Below are 15,395 nucleotides of genomic sequence, written 5' to 3'. Positions count from 1 at the left end.
ATTGGACCTTTCTCAGTTTTCTCCTGTTAACACCCACAGGCTCTTAGACAGTCATCTTATAGTGCAGAGACTGAGCGTAGTACATTGTCAACCTCTGTCACCAACCCTTCTCTGGATATAAAAGACAGGAGGAGAATATAGGAGCAGAATAGGGGACATGCGCCTGCAGGTGCAGCTCTGAGACCACAAGCATAGTGAGTGATATGTGGGTGCTGGCTTCGCTGTTAATCAGAACAATCAAAGAGTGTTTGATCAGGAAGTAAAGGTCCTCAGGAGCTAAAGAAATATATGAGTGCATGATAATCATGTGCTCTTGTGCCACAGAATAACAATATCTTCCTCTTCGATATTCTCAACTACCTATGATTTCATACATTGGGTTGGAGACCAAAAGCCAATCCGGAAGAAGACTTCAGACAAGTTTACAATTAGCGAAGAACTCAGAACAAGTCTAGAACAAAACTGATACAAAAAGCAAAATAAATTAGAATTGCCTGAAAGTAGAGTAGGAGCTGTGAGGCCCGAGGAGAACACTAGCTGATGCAAAAAGAATTTGAAGAGGTTTTAAGATGTATTCATAGAGCCTTCAATCAGTACACCTAGAGACACATTTATTAAATGCACCTAATGGTTGCCTTGACAGATTGGGAAGACTTGTATTGTTCTTAATGATGAGGCCACCATTTTGGATAGGGTATATGAGGTCATCAGAGAGCGGGGATGACTATACTGGTGTTCAGGATGTCCCAAGAAGTTTGAGCCTGGTAGAGCATGTGAGCCATTGTGGGGTAAAGCAGTCCGGGCCCTATAGCATATAGGTGAGTAGAAATGAGCGAAGGATCCTCTGGTGCTGACAAAAGTGCCTGTGGCTGCTGATGGAGGGTTCTCCATCACTTCCTTTTCTTCTGCTGGCGTGAGACAAGGTCCGCAACGTATATGATCTCAGCCGCTATCGCAGAGGTCTCAATTGTGCCCATAGTGTATTGTTTTTTTTCAAGGTTGAACAGGGGACAAGAAACTGGACCAGTTGGGTCACACTGACACTCAATAAAGGTCGGCCTGATACACTTGCTCTAGTTCTCTGTGTTCCTTCAAGCTTCCAGAAAGGGTACACTTCTCCCAGACCTTTGGGAAGCCATCATAACTATCTTACTGAAGCCTGGTGAACCATCTGACAAAAGAGCCTCATACAGGCCCATCTCGTTAATCAGCCTATAAACCAAGATATTTGTGAAGGTGCTTGCCAACCAACTACTACCCTGAATTCTCTTGTTTATAAGCGTAGGCGTCTCCACAATGCCATTGCCTTCTCATCCTGCTTAGGAGGCCCCTTGGCATTTCTGACTGTGAATTTTAAGAAAGCATTTGACTCAGTTGGCTGGTTTTTTTTTTGCACTTCTTCTTGATATCTCGCCTGTTTCGTACCTATGCCTGTGTTTTCTATACTCCTCTTGTGGTCAGTTTGTGTGGCAATAAAGCCCATTTCTCACACTTTAACTAACAAGAGAGAGACCCAGCAAAGATAACCTCTAACTCCTATGTTAGTTGCCCCGGCTATTGAACCATTTCTGGGCTGCTCGGAACTGATGAGATTTTACAAAAGGTACATTTGGGCAGCAGAGGTGAAAGACCATGAATCTTCCCATGCCGACAACTTCTACAATCATTTTGGTCATCCTCAGTTGTCCTGTATACGAGTAATACAAATTGTTGACCACTTTGGGTGACTATCCGGCATGTGAATCAATTGGTCCAAATGGGTATCTTCCCATCTGGAAGTTCCCTGGACTGCACACGTTGTTGTTGAGAGCTGAGAATGGAACCAAAGCTCTTGGATGCCTGGGATTATATATTGCAACTTCAGCACCCCCGTACCTTCCAGAGTGACCTGCAGCACTGGTTCCCCCTGCCACTGTTCATCTTGGGTGTGTTGCCTTTGTTAGGCTAGTATGCCTGCCCAGACTGCTCTGTACACTACAGAGTTATCCATATTACATTTCTGGCCCCTTTACGTCATAGAATTAATGCTCTCCTTTGGAACGTTCCTTGGGGGGGTTGCACTCTGCGCATATCCATGGTTAAATTCTACAGATCCCCATATGAGACGATCTGGTATGATTGGTGTACATTCTTGAGCCTTTCACCTAGTAGTCATTTTTTAATCACTTTACGTCTCCCATAATGATCCTGCTAATGAGGCTCAGCGGTGGATATTGGGAGACCACCCATTTCTACACAACATTTGTAGTGGACGGATCCTGTCTGGAGACACTACCTGCCACTAAATTAGACCATAGCCTTCAGCAGGTTCTTTGAATTCTTTTCAAGGGTTTTAGGGTAGTCAGTTCTGCACTCTCCTAAACCTTCCCTTCTGCTTATATTAGACAACCTAAATGCCAAGCGTTTCCTGAAGTCTTTGTTGAACCTCGAATTAACACCAGACGTTTCCCAGCATGGAAAGCCACTATTCCCACAAATTAAACAGGTGGCTCTGGGGCTGGAATATATGTTTGTTCCATGAGAAGCTCAGTTTGGCGGCACACAGAAGTGCCCAGAAACAACAGGAGATCTGGGACCCTGTCAAGAATATTTTCAATTAGATCAAACTACTCCTCGCTGAGTGAAGGTGGTGAAAGTGAAAGCCCTACTGAATCAATCTTAACATTCCGCTCCATGGTTCTCACGCTCTCCAACAATACTACATTTTATTTTCTTGAAGTGCTGCATTACAGATGCCTGTTTTCTGTTTCTGCCTCGTGGCGCTGTTTTGTATAACTTTGAAATGCCAATCAAAAACAATTAAAAAAAATAAATGTCTAAAAACGTTTTGATATCTGCATATGAAATGTGTTAATTGACCTCTGAATGTAGTATAAAAAAGTACATCTACATTGTTGCCTTTCTTGCAGATTTGTGTCACTTTCTAATGTTTAGAGGAATAGCGCTCCTTGCAGCTTTTTGGTGGAAAAGGTAAAGTTGCTTATAAATCTTACACTTAGCTTTATGAAGGTGTTAAGTATTTCTGCATCTTTGCTTTTATGATATATGTTTTCTTGAAGGGTCTAGTATATTTTTGTTACTGTAAACTATTTTAATTATAGTTTCTCTTCTGAAGTGACAAGTTTATCTGGTATGAGATTATTTCACGCTATGTTAAATAATAGAGGGCCCTATTACGAATTTGACTGCCGCACTCCTGGAGGTCTGACCACTGGATTACAATCCTGGCGGTCAGATCACCAGGGGACTGCCGCCACCACCAGGATCATGGATCCTAGGGGGGTGGCGGAGGTCGGACTTATCACCAGCCATGTCTGCGCTGAACTAAGCTCCGCCTGACTGATTACAATCCCTCTTTTTGACAGCCTTTTCATGGTGAAGACCCCACCATAAAAAGGCTGGCGGAAAGCCTGTGCTGGTGGCAACAGGGGGGCCCCTTCGCTGCCCATGCCAATGCACCACCTGCACTGTCTGCACATTCCAAAGGTGCTGGGCTGCCCCCCTGTGCGACGGCATTGGTCTCAGCTCCCTTTGGAGCAGAGGCCAGTGCTGCCCCACAGTTTTCACTGGGCTTACCGGCGGGTCAGCCCAATGGAAACTTTGTAATGGGTCTGGTGGGGAGACCACCAGCTCAGCAGTTGTCTCCGCACTTTAAGTCTGGCGGTCGGCTTTTCCGACCTCCAGACTCGTAATGAGGCCCTAAGTTTCCCTGATATATGATCATTGTGTTTTTGACATAGCTGTTTTACTTTGTTATTGTTAGTTCATGAAAGAGGTAGGGTCGAGTATGCATGATAACACTTTCTGCTTGATATAACGGTGCCTCAGCGATGGAGAATCTGCATTCAGGGCTGGCTTTAGCACTGGTGGTGCCAGTTTTTTTAGGTACCCCAATTACTTCCTTCTCTACGGATTCTCTTACTACCACCCTCCAGCAGTGCCCCTCAGTTCTCCATAGACCCTTTCTCACATATATTTCATTTGTTTTATAGCTCTGCTCATACCAGTGTAGGTTGCAGAGCACTTTACATTACACACACATTATACAGAGACAATTAATCATACATGTGTAAATCAGTCTATAGAAAATGTTAAAGAAGACATTGAGGACCACAAGGTGTATGATTCAGGCCATCCATGCTAGTAGGGAGTATATTCTAAGAATGTTTGGTCTAGAGAAGCACAAATTCAGGATTTCAAATGTTCCACAGTGGTTGGGTTTGCTTTACAAATAAGAATGTATTGATACCCAAATGAAAACCTTTTAGAAACATAATGGTAATGAAAGTCTGAGGAAACAACATAACGTTCTAACATATACCAAGCAGTTTGCATGCAGCTCTTTAATGAGATTGTCACCCAGAAGTCAATAGTGCTTTGCTCACCCACCCGAAGAAACTCTTTCCACCTGCACTGAGATGCCCCCTAAGAGGTTTATGATTCTATTGTAATGATCCCTCCCTATGTCACCCAGACAGAGAAGGACCTATTCACAAACTGCATTTTGTAGTATGTTTACTACTACAACTAACCAAAAAATGCTATTCACTAACCTATGTGTGAAAGTCTATGCCTCCACTTCTCCTATTTTTTATGTGCGCAGATATCCACCACAACTGCTGAGATTTCCGCCCTGACTGTGGAGATCTCCACCGACAAAAGGTATATGATTTTGTAATAAATGTAGGAGAGACAGGGAAGTCACTGGAAAGTAGGAAAAAATCCTGTTAAAGGGGAGGGGGCTTGGGAGGAGTAAGTAGGGAGGGACATGCACCCATCCAAAAAGAATAAGCTTGTTACAATTCATAAAGTGCATTTCCATGGTTGCAACAGCTAAAAAGTACCAAAAATAGTCATAAATGTACTCCTGCTCAGAGTTGGAATAAGTCTGCATCGCCCATAGGTACTGCAACAACCCCTGGTAGAAAATAATTAAGGTATGGATTTAACTGGTAAAATAATGTTAAAATAAATTAATGTGTTTAAACATTTTAAAATATAGATTAATGTATTTTAATGTAAATAAAATTAGATTGGAATTATACATGAATATTATTATTTCAATGTAAAAATGAATTAACCATTTTCAAAAACATAAATTTCATTAACTTAAATTAATTCTATACATAAATGTTGTTAACTTTTAATGCATAATACATTTAATTTAATATTTTGTTAATAGTGCTGTAGCATCTTTGTAAAAAAAGTAATCTACATTTTAAGATGTATTTATAACAACAATCTACATTAACATTCAATGTTTGATTAATGTTTGATTAAGCTTTATTTCGTCAGGAAATCATAAAAGCAGTATGCATACACAGAATCATAAATACATGTTATTCATAAAAACATATTTACAGTTGCATAACAAACATGATTAAGACCAAAATTCATAAAATCTCCAAATGAATTGAGGGGCCCTCAATGAGTGATCACTCTGGTAGCTCTGTCACTGGCTGGTGTCATCCTTAATCACTGTTATAATCACAATTACCGTCCAGTGACCATTATGGAAAAATTATTGTCCACAGAGTGCAAAATCACCTTTGATTTCTCAGACCAAGCACATTGGAGATATCTAGCTACTGCAAACACGACCTTTTCGTTGGTGTCACTTGTCAGTATGCGAAGTGTCTCCCTGTAGTTTTTTGCACCAAGAATCCTGCATAGGAAAATAATCCACTTTCTCCTGGGTATTAGGTATCTTGGGCAAAAAAAAACAAAATGGGCCAAGGTCTTGGTTTGCATCGGGCAATAATGACAAGAGCTAGACACACAACTACCTTTATTCCAGCCTGAGGTAAAATAATTAAATTGCAAATTCCCCAGTCTGAATTTAATAAACAAGGTTTTGGATTGGGCCGGTTGTATATTATCCATATAATGTTCAAACTTTGTTGAGCACTTATGGTGTAAGAATTTTTACGTTCCACTACCTATTGACTAGTTACGCCATATCTAGGTTAGTGCCGCCTCCCAATAAAGCAGCTTGATACGCGGAATCATATCTCTTGTTATGGTCTTCGGGCACCTCCATACCACCTCCATTTTGATCCAATAACACAGATCTCTAATGTGTCTGAACCAGGGGATTGATACCGTGCTATCATTTGTCAATAACTCAGACATGGCTGCTCGATAAGGGCTCAAGTGCCCAGAGGACCAAAGACGCGCCCAGTATATGAGTGGTTTCAAGGCAATTACAATATGGATCTGATAGAGGGCCAAGTCAAATCTAAGAGGAATAAGGGGCGTACTAGCTGGTAAATATGACAAAGAGCATAGAAACTTATTTTCGACTAGACTCAATCTCTGCGAGCTGCAGTGCCCCTAAAGCTCCACGCCGTAAGTTGCCATTGTCAATGCAGCAGCCTTGTACACCATGAGAGCTGGCGAGAGAGACCTTCCCATTGAGCTTTTAACTTTCCTTCCAATCACCACTGACCGCTGCTGAAGGCAAAACTCTTCTCGATTTGCGCAGACCATGATAGATTATTTGTTAGTCTCATTCCCAGATAGTCAAATTGGCTAAGCTGTTCGATGGACACGCCCCCAATTGTCATTTTCCCCCTAAATGCTTTGTGTGGGTTTATGGCCATGAACTTCGATTTCTCTGGGTTAATTTCCAGCACCCAAAACTCTGCGAATGAGTCTAATTCACTTTGGAGTCCCATCGGAGTTCTTGATATTAATAGGGTATCGTCAGCAAACATAAGAATGGAAACAGGCACACCATTAACTTGGGGGCGTCATGGTTGCACAAACCTAGCTGGTCCACTGCACCGTTGATATAGAGGCTGAACAGGGTGGGAGCAAAAACACCACCCTGTCTAACCCCTCTTGCGATGGGGATTGGAATTGTAAGGTCACCTCCCTGGGTCCACCTAACTCTTGCATAGGTTTCCTCATGTAGATGTTTTATCAACCTTAAAAGTTCACTATCCAGGCCATAAAAGTCCAGGGCGCTTCATAGGAGCTCCCGTGGAACTAAATCGAACGCCGCCCTTAGGTCAATAAATGTGACATAAAAGTGGTCTTTTTTTAACGTTAGGTACTTCCAGCATAGTGATTTGAATCTGAGGACTTGATCGACTGTACTGACCCCCTTCCTGAAGCCAGCCTGAGAGTCTGCAAGAATCTGGTGACTGTTGATCCAGGAGTGCAGCCTGGCCAGGACCTGTTTACAGAATACCTTTTGGCTAATATCGATTAGACTTATCGGTCTAAAGTTTCCTAGGGATTCTTTGTCCCCCTGCTTATAAATTGGGACTATTGTTGCTCCTCTCCACGTGCGGGGTAGACCTCATCCCCCTCAGCAGAGCATTACTTAAAGTGTTTAGGTACAAAGTCCAAACTTCGGGACGCGACAGGTACAGATCGCCTGGTATGCATTCTGGGCCCGGGGCCTTTCCTTTGTGTAATGTCTGGAGGGTCTGGGAGGTTTCCTCCAGGGTAAAAGTTGGCAAGTCGAAGCCCAGGGAGCTTGATTTAGTGACCAATGGATTAGAGGCAGTGCTATTCCCCAGTAGTGTTGGTGGGGTGCTTTATCACTAAGCCTTTCTCTGTAGATATCTTCAAAGTGGGTCACCCATCTTTCAGGCTGTATTGATGGATCACTCTCAGAATTTTGGGGATCCTCCTATCTGCCACCGACTTCCAAAATAATTTGATGTCCCCCTCTCGAAGGGTGTTGGTTAAGATGCCCCATTGGGCACTCTCCCACTTTTTTTTAGCTTTGTTTAATGTCTTTTTATAGAATCTCCTCACTGCCCTTATCTCAGAAGTATGCCCTTTATGCAATGCTCCTAGTAGCTGGGATTTTGCCTTGCGACAAGAATTGGTAAACGACCTCAGAGGTTTGCCAGTGCCTGTCCCTCTTCTTCTTGCTACCATGAAGAGAGGTCTCAATCGGTCAATCAGACAACAGTGCAGCTGCACCAAGTTTGCTAGTGGAGAGTTAGTGGACATCAGAGGGGACAGACTCTCTATAACATTGTGGTATATGGCAGCCTGACCCTTCATGTCGTTTGCTAGTGCTGTCCATCTTACATTCTTATTGTTATTGGTCGTCTTTATATTGTTACCCATTACCCACAGGGACAGTCCATTACTTTTGATCAAGGATACTGCAAAGATTGTACAAAGGGCTTGGTGGTCACTATCGGCCCTTGGAATTACTACCATGTCAATGCGCGATAACCAGAGCGAGTGATCTACAAAGATATAATCAAGATGACTCATAAGAGTACCTTTTTTAAACATAGGTGCGGCAGGGGTATCTGATTTTGTATTCCCATAGACCTGCTTTAGACCTACACTAGTTATTATACTCTCCAACTGGGCTGCCACTCCTAAGGTTTTCCATGTCACTAGCTGCACTGGTCCAAATCTGCCCATAGATTCTACATGCAGGATTATTAGGCGTGGGTGTTTTTTGTTGCAGCTCATTTGGGTGTTGTAGTGCCCCACCCAAAATTAGCCCTGTTCCCCTGGACAGCTGGATCAGCATGTCCGCAAGGTAGTTAACATTCAACTTAGAAATATTTAAAAAAAATCTTTAACTTTCATTAACTTTTTAAAATGTCACTAACTCCTTACCATAGGGATATGTCTACCTTGGTTGTGGAGGTCTCTGGCAAGTATTCAGAATGTCAAAAATCATCGTAAAGTCATTATTAGTAGTATTTCAGGTCATGAATGACGTTTTTACTGAGTCCAACCCTTGTTTCATAGGTTGGGTACATGTGAGTCTACACTTTTGAGTAACTTGACAACCAGAAATGGTGAATAGCCAAAAAGAGTAATATTACTCAAAAGTGTAAGAGTAAATGTACGTGTAGATTCACTTACCTGTAAGTTTACTTTTGTGAATAGGCCCCAGAAAGTCACCCTGTGATATATATATATATATATATATATATTCACTTAAAAAAACAAAAGTTACAGGGATGTTATAGTTATGCTCACATTTTATAGTCAGATTTATGTCAAGTAACTATAACTCGTGCCCTAAGGCAACTGTACTTGCGGCCTCGCCATGCACATTTTGTTAGTCAAAAATGTTACTGCAAATATTAATTTAATATTATCAATGATGTTATCAAAGATGTCATGAGTGCTGTAATTTGTGAGGTAATTAGTAATGCATGGCGAAGGCGCGAGTTATAGTTATCTTTGGGCATGCGTTATAGTTACTTGAGATAACTCTAACTATAATAGGTGATTTTCTGTGGTTTTGTTCTTTTAAAAATTTGTCTAACTATAACGTCCCAGTATCCTTAGGTTTTGTCGGTGAATTTCTTTATTTTTTTAAATTCTGTTTCTTAACTATAACGTCCCTGTAACCTTTGTTTTTTCAGTGATTTTCTATGTTTTTTTTTAACGTAAAGTAATTTAAATTACTATACGTTAATGCAACCACCAACGCGCGCATCCTCTGGCCGTGCACGGCGGGGTTGGCTGCAGGGCCTGGCCAACCCCTCATAACCACCAAACCCCCCGCGCCGTGCACAGTGGGGATTGGTCACAGTGTGAGTGTCTTAAGACCTCAACCACTACACCACAGGTTATTCCTGATTATGCAGTGTCCAGACATTACTATGACATTCAACCCAAACATTTTGCCGGGAAAAAAGACTTCAATGTTTCATCACAAGCAATGTTTATCATTCAAAACACTAGTAAATAAACAGACAACTGCCATGAGATACTAGGATTCGAACACTCAACCTACTAAGTGACAGGCCACGCAAGCTCCCCGCCTCATTCATTTAACAACTTTTGCCCCGGGTAAGTAGCAGTCCCAAGAGCGTGGGGGGCAGTGTCAGTCCCCGCTTTTATTAAAGTCCATTTGTTCCCGGGAGGTGGTGGTCCCCGGAGCTGTGGGAGGGAGGCTGCCATCATACATTATATATTTGCAGTCTCCCGGGGAGGTGGCGGTCCCTGGGGCTTTGGTAAGCCCTTGCAGGGTGGCCCTGTGCGCCTCTCTCCTATTTTTACCCCCTACCGCCCCTGGGCCCACCCTGGGGCCAAGTAAATGAAGAGCGGGGGAGACCACACTTTAAAAAAATATACAAATCTCAGAAAAATCTGCGGATTGATGTGTGTTTTTTCTGAGATTTTTTTAAAAGAAATATCTTTTCACCCTGGTCGGGTATCTGAGGGACCCCTACACCAAGGCTAGGGGCTCAGGGTATCTCTACCCTGGCCCCTTTATTATTATTATTATTTTTTTGTGGTACTCGCCTAAAGCTGGGTCCCAAAATGGCTGCCAACAGTTGGAGTGCTGGCAGCCAATCAGATTTCAGCAAGGGGACAGTTGGATCTGTGGAGGCTCCGTGTCCCTAGATATCTATCTTTATTTTTCCTTTATTATCTCAGACTACTGAACGGATTTACACCAGATCACAAAAAGCACGCTTTCTGGACCAAGAGCTAACTTTCTTCCAAATTTGATGTAATTCCGTCCAGTGGTTCTGGCTGTAGTTGTGTTCAAAATCCCTATGGAAATTAACATGGCGAAAACATGTTTTGGGACCCCCTGTTTCTCTCAGCCCGCGTGTAACAGATCACCCCCAAAACGTTCAAGACAGCAACTGAACAGACTGTTGTATTAGTTTTGAAAATTTAGTGAAGATTCGTCATGCCGCCTCAAAGTTATTGGCAAAACAAAAAAACTTTTCCTATGGAAACTAGGTCCTAACTGTAACTACCTACTGGCAACATATCAGGGGCGGTCATCACTGGGTAGTTATTGCTAGCTCAGCGTTACTATAGGAAATGCATTTTTGTGTAGCTAATACATTTGACAAATCTCCACGAAACTTTCCAAAAAAGTGCTTTTGTTTGCCTAATTTGTGCATGGGAAATTTGAAGGTGATCTGTCAAGCGGGGGACGAAAAGAAAGGGGGGTCCCAAAATGTAAAATCCCCATGCATTTTCTATAGACTTCTGTCAGAAGACTAAGGCAAAAACTGCTGAACAGAATTAGACCAACTTTGGCAGGAAACTAGATCTTAGCCTGCAGATTGTGCTTTTTGTGATTTGTTGTCAATCCTTTACGAAGTGTTGGAGAAATGAAGGTTAAAAAATATTTGTATATCCGGGTGGTTGAGTTTGAGGGACTCTAACAAGAGTTCCTCGAACACAGTTTTAAAAATGTGTGCGTTCTGATTGGCCCAGGCAGCTTTTTTGCCTTGGGCCATCTCGCTATCGTTGAAGTCAGACTCCCGCAGAAACAAGCGCTCCTACTGACTGCCAGCGATATTAGAAAAATGTTGCTGCAGCCACTACAGGACAAAGGGACTCTGGTCCTCTGTCCTAACTTTAAAAACAAATAACTTAATAGGGCAGGGTAGGGATACCCTGCCCCTAGGTCCCATGGGGGGCCCCACAATGACTCCTGGGGCCAAAATAAAAACAAAAAAAATCAGCAACTTTTGCTGCAAATCATGCTGGACCTGCAGGATCTAGGCAAAAAAATAAATAAAAATGACAGCCTGGGTCTGCATAGTTTAATTAGGGGAAGAGGTACAGACACCCTGAGCCGTTTTTGTTCCCTTTGGACTCCATCCCCCTGGGTCCTTATTTTTTAATATGGGGAAGGGGCACTGTGACCCCTCTCCTTGAGCTGTATTTGGCCTTGGGGAATCCCCTCCCCTGGAACCCGATTTAATAAATGTGGAAAGGGAGTGTACAGCACCCATCCCTTAGCCAGATTTGGCTTTGGGGACACCATCCCTCGGGGCTAGATTTAAGAAATAGGGGTAAGGCTGCATCAGGCCCCTCTTCTTCAAACTGGATTCAGCCCTGGGGACCCCATCCCCCAGGGCCCAAAGTATTTTTTAAGGGGAGGGGACCATGCAGCGCTTCTCCCCAAGCTTTCGAAAGGACCTGGAGACCCCATCCCCCAGTGTATCACTTTTTTTTTAAAAGGGAGGGGAAATGCGTGGCCCCCTCCTGAGCCATTTATGGCTCTGGGGACCCAAACCCCCAGGGTCAGCCCTCCTGCAGTGTCCCGGGAAGCCCACCACTGGGACAAAGTAGTTTCTTTGCCTGCACCGGCAGGGAAACATGTGTTTGCTCCCATCTGGTGGGAGAATTTTCAAATCGCCTGCCAAACTGGAGCAAACACAAAGTCTGCTTCCAGCGGGCAAGCGCTTTAAAAATTCTCCCACCAGCAGACTTCTGATCTGTTTCCCTGCCCCCACCATAAATAACTGCTCCGGCAAAGCTGGCTCCCACCCTAAGGGGCGTATTTATACTCTGTTTGCACCGAATTAGCGTCATTTATTTTACTCTAATTCGGTGCAAAACTAACTCCATATTTATACTTTGATGCTAGACCCGTTTAGCACCAAATTTATGGAGTTAAAGTAATTTTTTGGAAGTGGAAACCTACCTTGAATTAATAAGATGCAAGATAGGTGTTCCCGTGCAAAAAATGACTCTATGGCCTTAACGCCATATTGATACTCTTATGCAAAAATGGTGCACGGGAGAGAGCAGGGATCAAAAAATGGTGCAACGTTTTTAAGCATAGGTTTGACACAGTGTTAACCTTGCCAAGCTGTAAAATGACAAAAGCCATTTACCACTCCAGGCAAAGTATTACCGCTTTGGACTGGTAAAATACCATCCAAGCCATGCTTAAAGACTTTGCTGTACAAATGGCAAAATACTTTATTCCTATCTAGCTCGGCGTGGATAGCACTGTGCTGATCCTATGCTTAAAAACTTTGCTAGATAGAAAGACATTTGAGGTGAGCAAATCTAGAGTGTTGCTGGTGTTGCAGGGTGCTCCTTACTAGAGCTGCTCTCCACCTAAACTTGGGAACTACCCAGAGTTCTCTATTCTTTTATGCATAATTTATGTGTTACTCTAACCCTGAAAGGGATTTGTTTTGACTTATATTGGGTGCTCCCTTGTGTCTGGACAAAGCTAAACCTCTCGGATGAGCTCTATTGAGAGCGAAACACGTGTCAGGGGTAGGATTCAATGGTATGGAGAACAAGTACTGACTGTCTTTGTGCAATTGAATCGAGACAAAAGCTTAGCAGAGATTAATCACAGTAAACCATTTATCTGTGCATGCGTGGAATTTAATAAGGTATTTTGGCTGGATTCAGTACACCAGGACAACATGGGATTACAATGTAATTCACCTTTCTTAAATCCTGTACTATCCTGAATTTACTTTTGGGTTTTCATATTCCCATAATTGATGAGTTGCATGGACTTTCAATTATTTTCCTCTAAATGCCCTTTTCCAACACGTCATCTATCAAAGGGGTTATTCCTCACTTCAGGTGTCATATGATAAGGTGGTGTTTTAGGGAAAAGTGCACCTGGTTTTACATTTATTTAGACTAATTCCACTCCTTTTAATAGTCTGACATTTGTTCTGGTGAAATCCCGCACTTCTGGATTCACTTTCTCAATTAAATCTGCAGGCAAATCTTTTGCCGTTAACACTAGGTATAGCACTTTCTCAATTAAGTCTGCAGGTAAATCTTTTGTCGTTAACACTAGGTATATCTGTACTGTCTCTTGTTGAACAGTTTTAAAATTTATGTCCTCATCATGAGTTTGAAACTCGACTTCTTGTGGTGTAGAATAGATGGTGCACAGATGTAGCAAACGATTGCGACTCGCAAACGGGCCGAATCGCAATTTGCGACAGTGCAAAATCGGAAATGGGATGCAAAAAGCCCATTTCCGACTCGCAAAAAGCGATGGGACCCGTTTGCGAGTCGCATCCGGTGCGACCCCATTTTGCGACCCGCAAATTGCAAGTTGCAATTTGCGAGTCGCAACCCATATGCAATTGCAACTCGCAAATTGCGACTAGTCGCAAAAAGCCCAGTTTGCATGTCCCATTTACCACTAACTCAGAGCAGGTGGTAACCATTACCAAAGTATAAAAGGGGACCCAGAAGGCATCTGGGTTACTCAAGATGGCGGAGATATACCTGATAGCAGTGAGGAGGAGAGTCTACGCAGCCCAGCAGAGGAGGAGGAGGGGCCACAGACAGGAGAAGATATATAGAACCAGGCAGACTCTTTTTCAGCAAACTGAAGAGGAGATCTATGACAAATACCGCCTTAGCAGCGCAGCCATTCTAGAATTAATAGATTTACTGAAACCACAGCTAGAACACAAGACTCTGCGTGGCTGCGCCATCCCTACGCATGTGCAAGTACTATGCGCACTGCACCTCTTGGCCTCAGGGAGCTATCAGGGGGTCATTGCCGTGTCAGGTGTGGTATCCCAAAGTGCAGTGTCAAGGTTCCTCAGGGCATTCCTAGATGCCTTAGTCACGCACATGTCTCACTTCATATACTTACCAAGGAATGAGGCAGAAATTCACAGCACCAAGCTGGACTTTTACCGCATTGCCCACTTTCCTCATGTCATAGGGTGTGTAGATGGGACACACATTCAAATATGCCCCCCTGCTAATCTGGAACACATTTTCCGCAACAGGAAGTGTACCCACTCACTCAACATACAGGTTGTTTGTGATGCCCATTATGTCATCACGGACATCGTAGCTAAGTTTCCTGGCAGTACCCATGACTCATACATTTTTAGGCATAGTGGGATACATCAACGCCTGGAACGTGGGGAATTTGGAGACGGTTACCTCCTAGGTAGAGCCACAGACACTTGCAGACATACACACAGGTCACTGTGCACGACTATCTGGACTTCCTAACAGTGTACTTTTATGCCCAACAGGTGACAGTGCATATGCTCTCAGGCCTTGGATCATGACTCCGTTTTTAACACCCAGAACTGAATCAGAGAGGCAATACAACAGTGCGCATAAGAGGACCAGGAACCTGATCGAGCGCACCTTCGGACTGCTGAAGGCAAGATTCAGATGCCTCCACCGCAGTGGAGGCGCCCTCCAATACACCCCCAATACACCCCCATTACCGCTTTCAAAATTGTGGTCGCATGCGCCATCCTCCACAACATAGCCACCCGACGTGGGCTACCTCTCACCCCTGCAGACCCAGATCCTGATGATGAAGAGCAAGAACAACCACATCGCCATCATGGGGATAGGAGTCTAGCTAATCAAGGCAGACTGAGACGGGACCACATTGCAACGCAATATTTTGGACGGTACGTGTCAACTCCCACCATACTCACCTATTAACCAAAAACTCCATTTGTTAAGTGGAACAAAAATAACTGTTTTATTAATGTCATGAAGAAACTATATACAAGTAGAAATTGTCCATGGGCAGGAAAATGCCAACCAGTCATGTGGCACATTAACGCCATGTGCCACATTAATCTGTCCTGGCTGTTATCTATGATCTCCTGCCCCTCCTGCCAGCCTGGCTGGTCCCTGCTGCGAGCTCATCATGGTGCTGACAG

The 15,395-nt window shown here is 43.4% G+C and overlaps 1 protein-coding gene across 3 annotated transcripts in view; it reads left to right on the top strand.

Annotated features, from left to right (window-relative positions):
• The window catches only part of CTPS2 (CTP synthase 2), a 1,490,982-nt gene that overhangs the window by 56,091 nt on the left and 1,419,496 nt on the right, over positions 1-15,395 (top strand). For 2 of the 3 annotated variants that reach the window (XM_069205036.1, XM_069205034.1), the window contains exon 2: positions 2,910-2,970. The exons of the other annotated variant lie outside the window; for it this stretch is intronic. In XM_069205036.1, coding sequence (XP_069061137.1) covers positions 2,927-2,970 — 44 coding nt within the window. In that variant the 5' untranslated portion in view covers positions 2,910-2,926. The remainder of the gene's footprint in view (positions 1-2,909; positions 2,971-15,395) is intronic. 3 annotated transcript variants of the gene reach the window in all.

Source organism: Pleurodeles waltl, chromosome 8 (assembly GCF_031143425.1).
Source record: "Pleurodeles waltl isolate 20211129_DDA chromosome 8, aPleWal1.hap1.20221129, whole genome shotgun sequence".
Taxonomy (NCBI): Eukaryota; Metazoa; Chordata; class Amphibia; order Caudata; family Salamandridae; genus Pleurodeles; species Pleurodeles waltl.
This window is presented reverse-complemented; position numbering and strand designations above follow the sequence as displayed.